We start from the raw sequence: 20,079 nt of genomic DNA on the forward strand, positions 1-20,079 counted from the left end.
CAGCCTGATGCTTTCCTTTTGAGAAAGAAGACCTATCTGTTACGGTTTGGGTTCCCTCAGAAGTAGATAAGATATTTGCAGGTGATCCTAGGAAATTGAGGCAGTTATCATTGAGAGCACCTAAGCTGAATCCCCTTAGGGACTCTAGGTGGCAGCTTAGAACTGTCAGTAACATATGGGATGTGTATCCAAGCTCTTCTCTATCACCTACTGAGTGATGCTTCTAGGGGCATCAGCTTTTCAGTACTTCTGGCCTGCCTTATGCAAAGCAAAAGCATGCTTCTCAATCTGAAAAACACTCTCAGGCAGAGCGCTGATGCAGATATTTGTAGTAAGCAGTCTTCAGAGTGTAGGAATGAATCTGGAGGGGAGGTAGGTGGTTCTGCCAGTGTTTGCAGCATGTGTGCCCCCAACTCCATTTTCATACACTGTATTTTCCTTTTGGTTTTTCCTTCACAGCCTCTTTTTAAAGAAATCACTATAAAATATTATTAATTTTTTTATTGTTGTAGTGGGGGGGTACATGAAAATTCTTTTTAAAACCCTTAGATAATGTTATGCTTTAGCACCTATCATGGATCTAAAGTTTCTCAATTTAGTTTATCATTTTACTGTGTAATAGTAAAATTATGAGCAAAGCCAAGGTATGAAGTCATCTGTCATTTTTATTAAATACAAAATTTGGGGGAGATGATACTAGCTTGGAAATTAAAACAGTTTTTAAAGTTGTATGTTATAGCTTAGAATAAGATGTTTAGTTTGAGGGAAGGCAAACTTTCTTTATAAATGGATTATGAGCTGTGTATAGGTTTGGGAGAGAAAAAGACTTAGGTTTTATTTTGAAGGAGGTGGAAAGTCTTTGGAGGAATATGAGCAGACATAACTTACATTTTAATAAGATTACTCTAGCTGCTATGTGGAGTGTAAACTTTAAGGGAATAAAGATAGAAGATCAGTTAGGAGGAAATTACTATGGATACTTTTGCTTAAAATCTAATGCATTATCATAGAATTATATGAAGGAGAGAAGGCCATTCGTGGATGTAGTATATGAGCTAACTCTTCTGAATATGTTGGCCTTTGGGTGGGGGGATACATATATTCTGCAATTATCTAGCTTTCCTTGAAACAGATAGATGAAATACACATTACTTTTTCCTGAAGATAAAAGATAAGTTATTATTCAAAAGTGATTATGAGTTTAATCAGGACACTAACTGGGGAATGGATGGATAAATAGAAAAGAAGACATCGTTATAAGCAGCAGCAACTCAGACTGGCCATGTATTTATTGTTGTCATATTTCATTTGTCACAATCTCTCAGATGAGTCTGAAAAAGAATATGGATTCAGTTAAAGCAAAGGGTATAAATGAGCTGAGAAAGGAATGGAATATATATTCCTACTGAAAGCTATAGAATGAGTAAGTATTTCAGCTGGGCAAAGACATACTGAGTGTACAATACCTGGGAGATAATACATGTTACTTCCAATATACATGTAAATAGAATTTCCTGGGGAGTTTAAAAGAGGGAAAAATCCTATCCAGTTAAAGATGTAGATCGTGAAGTTTCATGAGGTCTCATTTTGGTGAATGGGTAGGATTTTGTTTCTTAAAAACACAACTAAGGAATGGTTTCTGTATAATTTAACTACATATTTAAAGTTTACAGTTTGAGGGGTTTTGACATTTATACAGTTGTGGAATTACCACCAGTGTCAAATGAACATTTTCATTACCTCCATGTTTCCTGGATTGCACCAATAGCTTATGCTAGTATATAAAAATTTGATCAATTTTGTCTATTAATCTAATATCCTATGATCTTGTTAGTTCTAATAGCTGTTTGAAGGTGACTTGGGATATTCTATATAAATAATTTATATCATCTGCAAATAAAAACAGTTTTCCTTTCATTCAAAATCCCTTCTCCTCCTCTGCACCTATGTATTTGAAATTATGGCACTTACTGGTTACATTTAGCTGAGCCTTGCTTTTTTTTTTTTTTTTTTAACCCCTTTCAACAAGCTCACATTTATGTTAACACTTACTGTAACTTATATAGTTGATATACATTATGATCTATATTGTGTTTTCTGTTTGACCTCTGTGTTTTAGTTCATTTCTTTCCCCTTGCCTTCTTTAAGCTTTTATTTGGATATATTTTAGTATTCCATTTTAATTCACCTATTGGATTTTTTAGCTATGCCTATTTTTTTTAGCTATATATCTAATCTTTTGCTGTCTGTTCAGTATTGTACCACTTCATGTAATATGTAGAAATCTTTCAGCCATATAGGTACTCTTTGTCTCTCCCTTTGCCAGTCCCTACAGTTGTAATGTGTATCAGTCTGCATACATTGTAAATCTCACAAGACAGTATTATAACTTTTGCCTTAAATAATCATACATGATTTTTAAAACATAAGAGGAGAGCAGTGGTCTTTCTTATTTACCATACCTTCCTTTTCTGATACTTTAACAAAACATACCTCATGGTCTTTTCCATGTTATAATTTCCCTTTGGCCTAAAAACTTTCTTTTAGTGTAGGTCTTCTACCAACAAATTTATCTTTCCATTCTTTGAAAATGTCCTTATTTTGCCTTCCTTCTTGAGGAATATTTATATTAGCTATATATTGACTTTTATTTTTACTTTCAGCACTTTTAAGATGTTCACTATCATGCTTTCTGCCATTTCTGATAAGAAATCATTTTGCAGTTGATGTTCCCCTGTATGTAATGTGTTCTTTTTCTCTGGCTGTTTTCTGTCTTTATTTTAAAGAGTATCTAAGTGTGATTTTTCCTTGAGTGTTATATTCACTGAGATTCACTGAGCTGCTCAAATTTGCACATTTGTTTGTCACTAAATTTCTATAGTTTTAGTAATTACTTCTTCTATGTAGTCTTTCTTCTCCTTCTGGAAATTATATATACCTATTAGACTTTTCTTAAAAATTATACCTACTAATAGGATTTATTGTGAGATTTCCCACATATGCATGCATCATGAATTGATCATGTCCAATTACCATCCTTCTGTTCCTCTTCTCGGCCCCTAGTATTACGTCTTCTATTCCAGTTCTTTGTTTTATACTTTTCCTTTTTTAGTTTTCACATTTGAGAGAGAACATTGAGTACTTGTTCTCCGTCTGGCTTATTTCACTTGACATGATGTCCTTTAGTTTCATTCATTTCAGTCTTTAAATATTATGTATCATATAGTGGGCATCTAGGCTGATTCCGTATCTTAGCTATCATAAATAGTGTCATGATAAACATGAGTATGCAGAGATCTCTTTTGTATGCTGACTTCATTTTGTTTGGATATATACCCAGTGGTGGGATAGCTGGATGATATGGAAATTCTATTTTTAGTTTTCTGAGAAACGTCTATATTGTTTTCCATATTGGCTATTCTAATTTACATTCCTACTAGCAGTGTAGAACCGTTCCTTTTTCCTCAGTCCTTACCAGTATTTGTTAAGTTTTGGTTTTTTGATAATAGGCATTCTACCTGGGGTGAGATAGTAATTCATTGTTTTGATTTGTACTTTCTTGACGGTTAATGATATTGTACATTTTTTCATGTATTTGTTGACCATTTATGATCATTTGACCATCTTTTAATTGTACTACTTGGTTTTTGTTAAAGTTTTTGAGTTCTTTATACATTCTTGATATTTACCCTTTGTTAGATGAGCAGCTGGCAAATATTTTCTCCTATTTTGTAGTATATCTGTGTTCTCTGTTGATTGTTTCTGTTGTACAAAATGTTTTTAGTTTGATGTAATCCCATTTATCAGTTTTTGCCTTTGTTTCTTTTGTATATGAAATCCTATCCAGAAAATCATTGCCTCTATCTACCAATATCTTGAACCTTTTCCCCTATGTTTTCTTCTAGTATTCTGAATTTTAGGTGTTAGAGAAGGTCTTTGATCCATTTTGAGTTGGTTTTAGTACAAGGTGAGATGTAGAAGTCAATTTTCAGTGTTCTGCATGTGCATATCCAATTTTCCCAGCACGATATGTTAAAGAGGCTGTTCTTTGTCCAGTTAATGTTTGGCACCTTTGTTGAAAATTGGTTGAGTGTAGATGTGTGAATTTATTTCTGGAATCTTTATTCTGTTTCATTGGTCTAAGTGTCTTGTTCTTATGTCATACCATCCAGTTTCTGTTACTGTGGTTCTGTCATACCTTGAAATAAGGTATTTTGATGCTTCTGGCTTTGGTCTTTTTGTTAATAATTGCTTTGGATATTACGGGTCTTTTGTGCTTCCACATGAATTTTGTGGTTCTGTAAAGAATATCACTGGTATTTTGATGGGGATTGCAGTGACTCTCTTAGAATTAGGATTCATGATCGTACAAAGGGGGTTTCCTTGTGAAAATTCTATAGATGTATACAGTGTACCTTCAACAAGTTCACCCCTTTCTATTATGTTCTCTTAACCCCCTCCACTCTTTCAAGCAGTATTTGGTGGGCTTCATCATGGTATCTTCACTCAGTCTCTGTCTCTCTCTCTCTCTGTCTCTCTCTCTCTCTCTCTTTCTGTAATTCCATCCTCTACCCCATACTCTCTCTCTTCCTCCTCCTGCTGATTCGCCCCGTCCCTGACAATCCTCCTTTTACACTCATATGTCCCGTTTTTATTCTTATTTTCATTTTAGACCTAGATTCAGGCATATGAGCAAAAATGTGTGATATTTGGATTTTCGAACTTAGTTTTTTTCACTCAGTATGATTGATCTCCAGTTCCTGCAAATGATAGAATTTTGTTTTTCTGTATGATCAAATAATACTGTTTCATATGTATATTTATATATACATACACCACATTTTCTTTTACTCATTCATCAATTGTTGGACACCTAGGATGATTCCACAGCTTGGCTACTGTGTGTAGTGTAAACATGGATGAGTATGTATCTCTTATACGTTGATTTATACTTCTTTGGATATATGCTCAAAAGTGGTGTATCAGTCAACTCCCTGTATAGCTATCCTTATCTCAACCAGCAAAAACCCTTGTTCCTTTCTATTATTGCTTATACTCTCTCTACAACAAAATTAGAAATAAGGGCAAAATGGTTTCTGCTGGGTATTGAGGGAGTGGAGGGGTAGGGATGGGGAAGAGTGGGTGGTAAGGGAGGGGGTGGGGGCAGGGGGGAGAAATGACCCAAGCCTTGTATGCACATATGAATAATAAAGAAAAAAAAAGTGGTGTATCAAAGTCAGAAGGTGAGTCTGTTTTTAGGGATTGCAGTGAATTTGTAGATCCCTTTGGGTAGTATGGACATTTTAATAACATTAATTCTTCCAATCCATGAACATGGGAGGTCTTTTCTACCTTTTAGTGTTGTCTTCAGTTTCTTCAGTGCTTTGTAATTTTCATCGTAGAGGTCTTTCATTTCCTTGGTCAAATTTATTCCTAGGTATTTTGTGTGTGTGTGTGTGTGTGTGTGTGTGCGCGTGCACACATTTTGAATGGGATTGCTTTCGTGATTTCTTCATAGCAAATTCATCATTGGTGTATAAAAAATACTTATTTTTGTTTGTTGATTTTGTATACTGCTACTTTACTGAAATAATTCATCAATTCTAGTAGTTTTTTTGGTGGAATCTCTCATTAAGCCTTTTTAGACTGTCTCACAGCTTTCGGATACTGGCTTTTTTTCATCTTTCTTTTGTTCTTCATATTGGATAATTTCTACTGATTCAATTTTTTAGTTTATTGATTGTTGCTCATCTCCATTCTCTTGTAAAACCCATCCACTGATTCTTTTTCTTTTAGAAATTGTATTTTTTGAGTCTAAAATTTTGACTTTGTTCTTATTAATAATCTTCTGAGATTTCCTTTACTATGTTTTCATTCAGGTGTTGTTTGTTTCATGAGTGTAATTATAATAGCTATTTTAAAATCTTTGTTTCATAATTTGAGTATCTTCATCTTCTTGGAATGGACATCTGTAGATTACCTTTTCTCTTGACAATAGGCTACATTTTCCTGTGATTTATATGTAAGGTCATTTTGAATTATATCCTGGACATTATGTATATTATCTTTGACAGACTGAATTCTGCTTTAATTTTCTGTAGAACATTGATATTTTAATTTTAACTGGCACTAATTGTGTTAGGCTCTCTCATGTTCTATGCACAATGCTTCCAATTTGAATTGGGTTCTTTAAGCTCTGATTTAATCCTAATTTGTATCTGAATGGCTCAAGGGTAATTCTGAGGCTTTTGTGGGGTTTCATACTCAGGATCCTGGGATCTCTTTTGGATCTCCCACCCTCACTCCCATGGGAGTCCCTTCTCTCTTTGGTGGCTGACTCTGTTTATCTGGGCTCTTTCTCTAGTGCCTTTTGACAGAAAGACAGCTTTAGCTGCCCACACTTCATAGCTACTGCTTAACCTTGGGGCAAAGAGGCAGCAAAATAGGAAATTTACCAACATGCTGATCTCTCCAAGTTTTGATTTCTGTCCACAATCTGTCTATATTATTTGTTCTTCAGAGTCTGGAGGTAGCTGTTTTTTTCCTCACCACCATATTTTGTAGTTGCTGATAACAGAATTGGTCTACAGAGGTATTATACTGCCTTACTAGAAGTAGAACTTGAGTAGGTGAGGTTGACTCCAGAAAGGACCTTTCAGAAACTGACTGGTACCATCTAGTTTAGATTCATCGATGCTGTCTTTGTCCAGAATTTGAATTTATGGCTGTTGTAATAACAGTTATCCAAATACATTCTGCGTTGTATTTCTAATTAGACTTCCTGTTGCCTATTAATAACAGTCAGTACTCCTGCAAATAAAAATGTGTACTATACTGTTGAGACCGTCTAAGCATTTAAAGAGAGTACCCTTTACTCTTTTCATTGAAACAAATAGAACAATATGAACAATAAAACTGGGAGGCTTAAACCAGAGAGCTTTCTTTCTTGGTCAGTTAAAAGTCCAAACTGATAGACTTGGTCCAAAGAATAGGTAGCTCTACACCACAAGGTCATTCGGATGTCCAGATTCCTTGTAATTTTGTTTTTCCAGTGTTTCCCAGGGTATTACCTTCAGCTTTACAGTTAACCAAGACCACTACCACCATATGTATTCTAGCTTGTAATAAGAGCAAAAGAGAGATTGCAGGACAAGCAAGTTCCTTTCAAAGACATGTTGCAGATGTATCACTTGCTCATATCCTTCTTAGCCACACATCAGTCACATTGTCACAGCTGCAAATGAGTCTAGGGAAGGTGGCCTTTATCTGGGCAACGAGTAGATAACTATCGAGTTCTGTTATTAAAAGGGAAAAGGGAAGAGTGGATATTAGAGAACCATTAGCAGCCTCCACTACAGAGGAGGATTTGCCAGCCAGTCTGAAGCCCATTAAAAGAGTTGTTAGAGAATAGCCATACAGTGCATACAGTGAACTTTGTGTTATAAGGTCAGCATACTAAAATATAGTAGAAAGGATTTCAGAAGCTATTTTATTTTCATAAACAAAGCACAAAACTGAATGTTAGAGAGTTCAGAATCCCTTCAAACTGTGTTACAATTGCTGGATATATGAGCTAATAATTATTTATTTTGTTCTTGTATTTTAGGCCTCAACTCCATATAGCATAGATTCAGATTCTTTGGGAATGGAGTGTATTATATCGGGAAGTGCCTCTCCAACTCTGGCAATCAACACTGTGACTAACAAAGTAATTCCATTTTTTAAACATTTGTGAAATGTCCTTAAGTAATATATTTAATTTGCTTTTATAATGATAATAGAGTTCTGTATGGTCAAGTTTAAAGACGATATAAATTTGCTTACTCTATACATGGTAGTTTGAAAGCTAGATCCAGAATCTTCTGGATGTATGCACAAATTAGAAGAAAATATTTCTTAGGAGAAATTGGAAGGTGCTTACTGGGAAGCTGTACTAATTTAAATTCTTGACTCTGCCCTTTCCCACTGATAGAATTTCTGAGCCAGTATTTTATTGAATTGATTTGTTTTAAGACCTCTCTAAATATGTGGTTGGAAAAAAGATTGTTGAATTCTAGGGAGTTAACAAAATCCAGTAAAATAAATAATGTGAATAATTTGGACAACCTCAGTGAGTTCATTGGAATGGTATCAACCTATATTTATGATATCCAAGTCCAGGAACATAACCAGAAACTGTATTTGATAGTCTGCTGCATTTTTTGGAATGCTAGGTCTTTGTATTCATGGTGGGATACAAATAGCTCTTCTTTAAAAGTAATTTCTTAACCTCGTATGTCAGTTAATTTAGTTTTGTACACCAATATCCTCCCCGACCAGACCGTGAATACCTTGAAGCCATGCACCTCTCATACTCGTACTCACACTCTTTTTCAGTCTTGATCTCACTTTGTCCCTCCAGCTTTTACCCTTTCTTCCTCTTTCTGGCTTTTATTTGCATTATTTTTACCTGTCACTGTCCCACTTTATCATGCATACACACACACACACCATTGTACTAATACAGTATTCATAGGATCTCTTTGTAGAAAGTTAAGCATAAAATAAATTTATAATCCAATTAATATAATCAGATTTCCAATTTGTAGAATAATGATTTTTCCCACATGGCAGACTGAAATGATCACAATCACTTAGGAATGGGGAATATTTAAGTGTGTTTGCTGTTGGTAGTGGCAATCCCAGGATTCCAATACAATCCTAAAAACTTAGTTACTCTAGCCTTGTGAATAGGACCTAGAAAGCTATACGTCTAAAAATCATCTCTGATGATAGCAGCTAAACTGTAAAATTTTTGAAGTGGATATTTCAGAATCAGAAATCTCTAATACTGTTCTTTATAGTAACCTGTAAGAAATGCTGAGAGCAATAGCATAGACAACTGTAGTTACTAGAAAACAATTAGTAAGTGGTGATGCTGGGACTTTATGACCAAATAATGTCATGACTTAAGGAGCTAGAATTTTTGGACTTCTTTCAGATATGATGAGATAGCTCCTATCATACAAACATATGTATGAAATACCCCTCCTCCTTCACTTACATGCATACACACAAAAAAAGAAGAGGGAGGAGATATTGGAGGCTAAGTTAACTAAGATTTCAGAGGTGAGAATCCCTGAGAAAAGGCAAATACATTGAGATCATCTCTGATTTTCCTTTGGTACATTTCCTAATTCTCAGATTGTGGCATAGAGGCCAGAGGGCAGCAGTCTGGAGCAGTCATTGAGCTAGGGAGACAAAAAGTATTTTGGGGGCCACAAAGTAGCTAGGGCTTGAGGAGATAAGAGCTCATGAGTGAGTTCAGCTTTTTGTAAATAGTATCTACCTTAGGCATTTGCTAACTCCTGAGTCTGTGTGTTTGGGCTCAGACACAATGAAAGTAGATTTTCACTAACCAGAATTTATCAGGCTTACAGAATAGGGGAGAAAAAAATTATAGTTCATGGTCTTCAAGAAGGAGAAATCCATGGTAAATACTCTACGGTATGAAGTTACCTGAGAATGGTTTTGTTCCATGAATAAGAACAAATCAAAATAGACTAGCCTCAACTGTTTGTAGACTGGAATGCAAATATTCTTCTTGTAAGCAGAAAAACTAAATTCTGTTTGGAGGAAGAGAATATCATCCAGAGCTTTTGTAATTTTTCATAAATTAATGATCAACGTTCCACTTTGAACCACTGCTCTAGGTTTCTAAAAAATAGTAAAAAGAATATGCAGGTGTAAGGAAAAGTAAGTCTTTGACCAATACAGGAGTAAGGAAGAAGAGAGAGGGAAAGAAAGAAGAAACAGGTGCAAAGGAAAAAAAATAAAATATTTAAATCTAATTATAGTAGGAATTATATAAAATGCAAATACTCAAGATTCAATTTAAAACACACTGATTATCAAACTGGATGAAAAAAATCAATTTTTTGTGCCGCTTATAAGGGATATATCTTAAGTGAAAAGACACTAAAAAGTGTTTTATTATGAAGAGGTCATTTTGATGAGAAAATATAATAAATTTGTATACACCTAATAACATATCCTCAGAAGTTGACAGGACTAAAGGAGAAATGGACAAATCCTTGATCATAGTGGTAATTTTGACAGTCTCTCTGTAAGCTCAGAGAACAAGCAGACCAAAATCAAGGCAATAAACAAAAAATCCCATTAAAGTTATAGAAGTTTTGAAGCACAAAATTAGGAAAATTGGCTCAATTGACTTACAAACAATGCAACCCAAAAGTTGCAGAATATATACTTTTATATACATAGAATAGTTACCAAAGTTAATCATACACTATTGATCTGTGTTAGACAACAAAGAAAATCTCAACAAATTTCAGAAGACTATTGTCATACAGAGAGAATACATTTTTCTAATACAGTGAAGGATAGAAGTCATAGCAAAAGGATAATCAGAAAATTACTCCAAAATTTGCAAGCTTGCCTGGCTTAGCATACATGTGGCCCTGGGTTCATATGTCAGCACCACAAAGGAAAAAGCAACCCAGGTCAAAGAAATATAAAAATTAGAAAATATATTGAATCAATGAAAAATACAAGTATGATACGTTAAAGACTATTATATGTTGGGCTGTTATAGTGGCTCAAGCAATAGAGTGCCTGTAACAAGCCTGAAGCCCTGAGTTCAAACCCCAGTAGCACACACATGGAAAAAGACTATGATGTGTAAAGTGTAATAGCCTTAATTGCATATATTAGACTAAACAAAGGTTAATGATTTAAATGTCTAGAAAAAGAGTAGCAAAGACAGTTCCAAAGAAGGAGGAAGATGTTAATAAAAATAAGAGAAGTCTGTGAAGCAGAAAGTTTGTTCAATAATGAACAAACGAGAAGGTCAAAGACATTTAATACAAAAGTATATGGATGAAACAAGGTAAAAAATCATGGTAGCTGACATCCAGTAAAAAATTACCAGGCAGAGACCAGTTGTGATGCAATTTACTGGGTTGTGGCAGGAGGACTGTTAGTTAGAGACTGGACTTGGCTACCTGGTAAGTTCAAGGCCAATCTGGGCTATATAGTGAGTTGACCTTGTCTCAAAAAAACATAACAACTACAAAAGTTACCAGACAGGTGAAGAAGAAGCAAGAAACAATCTATAATGTGGAGAAATCAGCAATCAAAACTAACCCAGAAATGACACAGATGGTATAACTACTTTAGAAAAGAACATTAAAACAGTTCTGACTATTTCATGGAAAAGCTAAAACACATGTTGAACATGTTGTATAGACACATGGAAGATATAAGAAGCACAAATGCTGGAGTCATTATTCACAGATGACATAATTGTTTACATAGAAATTCAAAAGAACCTACAGATAAAGTCTTAGAATTTTAATAAGTAAATTTAATAAGGTCTCTTGATAGAAGCTCAGCATTTGATTTTAGAAAAATCAGTTGTATTTCTCTATACTAGCCACAGACAGAAAATTAAAGACAATATTTATGTTAGCACTCAAAACATCATTTACCTAGGACTAAATGAAAGATGAACTCTACCTGGAAATCTATTACAAATTACTGAGAAAAAAATATAACTAAATAGATACACTTTTCATGCAGAAGACTATTATAAAGAAGTCAACTTTTCCTGAATTAATGTTCAGGTTTAATGTAATCCCAGTGAAAATCCTAATATGCTTAAGGGAGGAGTTGGGGGAAGTAGAAAATGACAAGCTGACACAAAAATGTAAATGAGAATACAAGTAGCCAACAGTAGTTGGAGATAATTCAGAAGAAAAAGATAAGGAATAAATTTATTCTTCCAAGTATCAAGAGTAAGCCTACTATAATTGAAGCTGTAGTATTGACACAAGAATAGACACATCTTTCGAGCAGAATTCAGTAATGTCTTTCAATAAATGGTGTGATATGAATGGAAAAAATCATTAGAAAATGAATTTTAGGTGGATCTGAGGCCTCAACATAAATGATAAAAGAATAAAATTCTCAATTGGACAAAAAAAGAATATAACGATTTAAAAAAATAGAAAGAGGGCATGATAAAGATTAATGCAGTAGAAAATAATACTTTGTGAAAAGGAAATCATGTATTATATGACTCCATTTATAATTAGCTCAGAAATAGGAAAACCAATCAATATTGATAGAAGCCCATATATAGTGATTACGTAGAATAGGAGATTTTGGAATGAACAGCTGACTTTGGTAATTAGGAAGAAGATGACTAGGACTCCTGGAGCTCTGTGATGTACTGTATCAACAGTTGTCAAATCGTTAGTCCGTAGATGCCTGGGTAACTGATAGCTTTGTAGGGGGACCATAAGATCAGACTGTTCTCATTTTATATTTGTATTTTAACTGGTGTGGCAAAAACAATGGTGTGTAAACCTGCTGGTATCTTAGCACATTCAAGGCAATGACACTGAAATGTACTAGTATTTTCATTTGCTACAAATCTTGTTTTTAAAAAAGTGCTAGTTCTAAGCCAAGCATGGTGGCTCACACTTGCCTTTCAGCTACTTGGGAGGTAGAGATCAGGATTGCAGTTCAAGGCCAAAACACAAAAAGTGGTAGACCCATCTCAACAACAGCAAAAGCTAGGCATGTGGTATGTGCCAGTCATCCCATCTATGCTGGAGGCACAAGTGGGAAAATTGCAGTGCAGTCTGGCCCTCGGCAAAAACTGGAAACCCTATCTGAAAATAACTAAAGCATAAAGGATGGGGTGTGTGGCTCAAGGGATAGAGTGCCTGCGTAGGAAGCATGAGGCTCTGAGTTCAAGAAAGAAAAGTAAACAAATTTTGAAGGAAGGAAGGCCAGTTTTATGTAGGAATACCTTTGGTAAAGTACTTATGACCATTCACTACAGGTTTTTTTTCAGTGTTCTGTGGGATGACTTGAACAGAATGCATAAAAGGAGATCTTGCATACTGAAGCACAATGTTTGTGATTAAGTTGGAAACTATAATGTTCATGAATCGTAGTAGTTGACAGTGATTATTTATTTGGCTGATTTTTTTGGCAGTACTGGGATTTGAACACAAGACCTCATGCTTGCTAGGCAAGAGCTCTGTCACTTGAGCTATACCTACAGCCCTTTCTGCTTCAGTTTAATTTTCAGATGTCAAAATTTTGCTTAAGGCCAGCCTCAGATCACGATCTTCCTACCCCTGCCTCCCAAGTAGCTGAAATTATAGGCGTGCTCCACCAGACATAATTTGTGTTTTGAGATAGGGTCTTACTAACTTTGCCCAGGCTGTTGGCCTATATTTTCTTAGAGAAATAAACAAAAGCAATCTGTCACTTTAAGGGAAAGTTGACAGCATCTATTTTCTGTGTTAAAATTTGAGCTTTTAAGCAAAAAAATAGAATTTTGAGGAACTCCACTATAATGAGTCTAATAGCTTACCAGTATTTAAAAAGATATTTTTTTTACATAAATGAATGCATTTATAAATAGTTGAATATCTAAATAAACACATAACATAAATGAATGAAAGAATGCATAAATTAAAAAGATATTTCTAATGAGATCGGAGTAATGTTAACAAGTGGTTTTTTTTTTTTTTTTTGCTGTTGAACTATGAAATGTGTCAACATTTAGAAGTTTATTATAGTAACAGAAATCGTTATTTTCCAAGTGACCAATGCATATGGATCAGGCCTATAGTCCTAACTTCTCAGGCAGAGATCAGGAAGATTACAGTTTAAGGCCAGCCTGAGCAAAATGTTAGCAGGGTCCTGTCTTAACAAATAAGCCAGGTGTGGTGGAGCATATTTGTAATCTCAGACTTGGGAGGCTGTAGGTGGGATAATCACTGTCTGAGACTGGTCCAGGCAAAAACACAAGACCCTGTCTGAAAAATAGCTAAAACAAAAGAGTCTGGGGGTGTGGCTTAAATAGTAGAGCCTCTGCTTAGCAAGCTCAAGCCCCTGAGTTCAAACCCCAGTATCACCAAACAAACAGACAAACAAAAAACAAAGGACTATTGGGCATTTATAATCATAGCTACTTGGGAGGCTGAGATCTAGAGCATCATGGTTCAAAGCTAGACCAGGCAGGGAGTTCGGGAGACCCCATCACAACCTATACCTGGGCGTGGTGGTGAGTGCCTATCATCCCAAGCAATTTGGGAGGCTGAGATTGGAAGGATTGTGGTTCCAGACCAGCCTGGGCAAAAAAAAAATTTGAAAGACACCCCCCACCCCATCACAACTGGAAAAAGATGGGATGATGGCTTGTGGCCTGTTGTTCCAGAGATGGCAGGAAGTTTAAAATTGGTCCATGATTGTGGTCCAGGCTGGCCTGGACAAAAAGCAAGACTGAATCTCCAAAATATCCAGAGTAAAAAGGGCTGGGGGGTGGGGGGGAGTTGTGTGGCTCAAGGGGCCTCTTTGCGTCTCTCTCACAAGCATAGAGCCCTGAGTTGAAACCCCCAGTACCACAAAAAAAAAAAAATGTTGAATAGTGGGTTTTAAAGGAGCACAGTTTAAAATGTTTATTGCCATGCTTTCACATTCCACATGGCGGCTCTTGTTTAAAAAGTTACTACTTGTATGTTTTGCTGTGCTATCAAAGAAGACTATCCACAGTTACCCAGTTTATTGAAGCATTGCTGTCTTTACCAAGTTTGCTTTCTATGCTTCTGCTCAAACAACACATTGCAACGGACTAATTGGAAGCAGCTTTGAGAATCTGTTTCCTATTTAAGCAGGCATTGAGACTCATAAAAATGTAGAGCAGTATACCACTCTTTCATTTTACTTATTTATTGGGGGGAATTTGTATCTTAATATGTAATAGGGTTTGTTACTATAATCATAAATTATAATATATTAAGTTTCATTGTTTTAAATGAATTGCTTTTTTATTGTGTTTTATTTTTTTGGTACGGTGTTTGAACTCAGGGCCTCATGGCAGCTAGGCAGATGCTCTACCATTTCGCCTGCCCTTTTTACTGTGGGGGGGTAGGAGATATTTTGAGATAGGATCTCTCAAAGTATTTGCCTGAGCTGGTCTCGAACTGTGTTCCTCTTGATCTCTACCTCCCTGGTAGCTAGGATTATAGGTATGAGCCACTGATGCCCAACTTAAATGAATTAGATTTTTAAAATTTAAGTTTTAATTTCTAATATGTCAGTCATTGATAGGCATATCAATATAAACAAAAACTTCCTGGCTCCTTAATTTTTGAGACTTTTTCAGGGGTGTAAAATAAAAGTTTGAGAATTGCTGTTCTTTACTTTGATTTGGTAGTGATCACATAGGTATGTCCATTTTGAAATAAAATGTGTGCAATTTATTCTCTTTTACATTTCATTTTAAAAATGTTGATCCTATTTCTAAAACAAGTTAAGAGAAGTTGTCCAAAATGATAGAGAGTATTTCTGGCTTGAATGATAAATGATTGAGCATGGACAGGAGAGAATGAGCAATTAAGAAAATAATTTGTTGATACTGTTTTCTAGCTTTTTAATTATTTGTAGGGGCCCATAAAGCTGATTTTGATGAAATTTGCATTGAAAGTGTTAACCAGAAAAATCTTTCCTAGAATTTTCTTTATTCCTTCATATGATTTCTTATACCTTTTTCCTTGGGTGATTCCTTGGCAATTATTTCTAGCTAATATTAATGTGAAACAGTTTAGTTTTCACCTTGAGTATAGAGACATATGCCTAGTTTTCCATGTATTCAGCCTCTTGGCAAATGTGAGCATTGAGCATAACTCTATTTTTAGTATAGACAGAAGGATGGTCAGTTGGTTACTAAATTCAGCAAATATTTGTTGACTGTATCCTGAGCAGAAAGCACTATACTGTTTGTTTTTACTTATTGGGAATGCAAGAAGGTAACAGTCTACTAATGGATAAAAATTTGCTATAAATAAAACCAAATGTATTAATTGTTCTCGTAGAAGTAGGAAAGAAAAGTTGGTAGCAGAACTTGATCAGTTCCTTGAAAGACAGTTAAGGGTATTTTTCTGTTTCAGAAATACCCTCCCCCATCCCCAATTTTTGGTTTCTAGTTCAGAGTTATAATGTTTATTATAGACAAACTGAAGCACTAAAAACACACCTTAAAAGTCTACAGGAGTTCCTTAGACCCTGCCAGTTAACTACATGTAATGTGTATATCAGCATATTATTTGTAAAAGTTAGAAAAGTTAGGTTATATATCTGTGACTTTATGAATATGTTGAATAGATACATTCCCAGTTTTCAGCATCATAAGCACTATGATGCATCTTTTTTTTTTTTTTTTTTGATACTGGGTTTTGAACTCAGGGCTTCACGCTTGCTAGGCAGACCCTCTACTACTTGAGTCATGGTGCCAGCCCTTTTATGTGTTGGGTATTTTCAAGGTAGGATCATGTGAACTATTTGCCTGGGCTGGCTTCAAACTGTGGTCCTCCTGATCTCTGCCTCCCAAATAGCTAGGATTACAGGTGTGAGCCACCACAGACCAGCTGTTTGTGATTTTTAATCTAGTATTTTTTGCTTGTATACTTTTTTGATGCCTAGTTTTGCTTAAAGCTTAAGCAAAAATAAATTTATGCATTTTAGAAATATTTAACAGTAAAAATCTATAATCTTCTCTTAGTAAATGTGTATTAAACTAATCATACCTAATAAGTTGAATTTAAATACTTCTAGACACATGTCTTTTAGTTTGAAAGCATTGAGAAAATTATTTCATGGTGAACATGGAATTAGTACTAAGTACCATGGAACTAGGGATGAATGCCAAAGGAAAAACCACTGATTTTTTTTTGCAGTACTGGGGCTTGAATTTAGAGCCTACATCTTGCCCTTTTTGTGTTAGGTACTTTCAAGGTATGTCTCGCGAACTATTTGCCCAGCTACTTGCCCAGCCTGGCTTCAAACCATGATTCTCTTGATCTCTGCCTCCTGAGTAGCTAAGATTACAGACATGAGCTGCTTGAGCCCAGCTAAACCACTGATCTTTTGTCTTCTTGCCATATGCTTGCTTGGTTGTATTTTTGTAGACTTACTTTTAAATAAAAGTACTGTATTAGAGAAACGGCTTACTCAGTTGCTTTTCTTTTCATTCTAGGTAACATTGTACAACACGGATCAGGATGGTAGTGATAGCCCACGCAGTAGCCTTAACAACAGTCTCTCTGACCAGAGTTTAGCATCTGTTAATTTGAATAGTGTTGGAAGTGTGCATAGTTACACACCGGTAAGTCTTGGTGAAGTTAGCTTTTTCGTTGGATATTCATTTAGTGCTATATAAACCAACTGAAATGCAAATAAAAAATGAATGCCTGGATTTCTCACTAATCAGTTCATCAGCTTAGTAAATAGAGCAGACTTTTACTTTGATAGAGTGTTTTAATTTGCTATTTTCCCTTTATGTATTTACTAGACAATTATTTGTGTGTGAATGTGAGACAGTTTAGTCTTACCTTGAGTATAAGGATACAAATATATGTTGCATATTTTGATCACTTTATCCTTTGTCTAAGTGAAAAATAATTAGAGTAGAGAAAAAAATTGTCCTTTATTCTAAGGGAGCCATAGTTTATATTTTATGCTTCTGGGGAAAAAAGCTTAGAAGATGTATGTGTTAACTTGTTTTCCAACTTTAGATCTGAGAAAATGATTCTATAAACCCCAAAGTTAGGGTGACCTGGTATCCAGTTCTTAGCTACTTATATTTTTTTAGTTTAGCCTGGGAAACAAGCTATGAAACCTGTATATAACTATTCTTGCTCCTTTTATCTGACACTTTTTTTTTTTCCAAACAATCTGACTATTACCCTTACCAATGGGCAAAGAACAAAGCCCAAGACTGAACATCACACTGTTCATCAGTGTAAATTTGATCTCACCAGTTACTTCCTGTTCCTTAATGAGTAAATAAGAAAAAACCCACAGAAGACAAAGATACAAAGGGAGGGACCTGAGAACAGAAAATAACACAAGGGAAATAAAAACTTAGAGCAGAATTAAAGTTCATGTTGAATGTAAGAAAAAAGAAAGTTGACTCTGCAAAACTGCTCTAAGTGCTCTGGAAAAAAAATTTCTCAACGCAGAAGAAACAGAAAAGGAAATAAAAATCACATAAAAGAAGAGCAATATGGAGAACTAAGAGTTATAGGTGTCCTGTAGAAGAAATCAGAAAAGTTGGTACAGAAGCAGTTTTCAGAAGTAACAGAGATTTAAAAGGAGGTCTAGGAAAAATTGAGTAAAAAGCCTACACTTAGAGACATTATAGCAGATTTAAAACTTTCAAAAGGAATTGCCCATGTAAATTCTCTGGCAGAAGAAATATGTTACACATAAAGAAACAAATCAGACTTCAGTAATACTAAATATCTGAAGAAATGAAACATGATACAGAGTTCTCAGGGACTAGGTTTGGAATAACAAAAGTTAAGCTCATCCAAATTGTCATTTATATTTGAAGGCCTGGTGTGGATGATACACACTCCCAGCATTCTCAAGGCTGAGGCCAGGAGTATTGCAAGCTGGATTTGGAGTCCAGCCTGACCTGCATAGCGAGACCCCATCTCAAAACAAACAAAAAACCGATGTTCTTTGATATGTATACAGGTCTTCCTGAAAAAATTATAGTAAACCTATCTTATTTGCAGATTTATTACATGTGGTTTTGACTAAGCATGGTCAAATAAAAATTTTCAACTCTGACGTGCACATTGCACATAAATCAGTAGCATCAATTGTGTTTTAAATTGTTGTGTGATCTGAGTGTTTCCCTGCCCTTAATTTTGTGAAAATGTCTCTAAGAAAGCAAATGGTGCCCAAAAAAGCAAGGTAAAAGTTAATGTGCTTAATGTAAGTAAAAATTTTAAATTTGTTGAAAGGTGTCATGTCTTCAGTGGAAGTTGGACAGTATCATGGGAAAAATGAATCAAGCATCCAATACAGTACTGAACTCTATGCATCTTGAACATTCGTGATTTTCCCTCAATGATTATATCCTTGGAATCATGGATTCGCAGATACCAAGGAACTATGTAGTCTTCGTCCCTCAGTGGGGGATTGGTTGTAAGACTACCTCTCTCCCTGCCTTGTAGATGCAAAAATCAGATGATGCTTAAGTCCCTTATATCAAATGATGTAGTGTTTGCACGTAGCCTCCGTGCATCCTCATATGCTTTAAAATAATCTTTAGATTACTTACAATACCTAATACAATGTAGATGTGATATAATAGCAGTTATACTATATTAATAGTTCAGGGAATAATGACAAGGGAAAAAATCTGTTCAGTAGAGACACAGGTATTTTTTTTCCCTCTGAATATTTTTGACTTGTGATCGGTTAATATGGAGGGCCTAAAATTAAAGACTTGATAATGATGTTGTGCAAACTAAACAAACGTTTAATGATTTTAAATAGCTTTTAAAAAGTGTAAAAAATTCAAGCCCAATAGAAATCCAAGAACAGAGTTCAATATCACAAGATATAAAAAAATAAAAATTAAAGAAGCATTTATAGAGGTAGGTGACAGAAGTAAGAACTAACATGTCTTTTACATATGTGGGTTAAATTCCCCTATTGAAAACTACACATGTAGTCCACTATTTTTCATTTAACAACAAGATGTCGAATAGTCAAGTAGTTCTTAAGCAACAGGGCAGTGGCTGCTGCTGGTTGGGCTTATCACATATCCATAGATTGAGTCTGGAAGGACAATGAGACCACATGGAATAAAACAGTTTCATTACTTATATATACTAAAATCTAATTAAGACTTTTAAGTATATAATCTGTATGAGTAATACACAGTATAAGCCAGGTGAGCATGGTATCAGTCCCTTGTATTTCACATGACAGTACCAAACCAGAAGATCTACACGACAGACTCCACACAAGTAGTGGATCACTCTGTAGTGGAGGAACAGATTCCATACTACATCTAAGCAGTTTTATGAACTGCAGCTATACTCTGTCTGAAAGTGAAGCAGAAAGTTAGATCCATGACTCACTGAAACTGGGAAGCAGATGAGAAACATGGAGAAAAGCTGTCCCATGGCTGCCTCACACAATTAGGAGGGCAAATGAGAATTTGCTCTTCATAAGACCAGTTGTCATCCCATGTTCCAA

At 35.2% G+C, this 20,079-nt stretch overlaps 1 protein-coding gene across 4 annotated transcripts in view; it reads left to right on the forward strand.

Moving 5' to 3' along the window:
- The window catches only part of Foxj3 (forkhead box J3), a 128,058-nt gene that overhangs the window by 91,889 nt on the left and 16,090 nt on the right, over positions 1-20,079 (forward strand). For 3 of the 4 annotated variants that reach the window (XM_074080432.1, XM_074080431.1, XM_074080433.1), the window contains 2 exons: positions 7,607-7,708; positions 17,057-17,185. In XM_074080432.1, the coding sequence (XP_073936533.1) occupies positions 7,607-7,708; positions 17,057-17,185 (231 nt within the window). The remainder of the gene's footprint in view (positions 1-7,606; positions 7,709-17,056; positions 17,186-20,079) is intronic. The other variant, XM_074080435.1, reaches the window with a different exon arrangement.

Source organism: Castor canadensis, chromosome 7, assembly GCF_047511655.1.
Source record: "Castor canadensis chromosome 7, mCasCan1.hap1v2, whole genome shotgun sequence".
Lineage (NCBI taxonomy): Eukaryota > Metazoa > Chordata > Mammalia > Rodentia > Castoridae > Castor > Castor canadensis.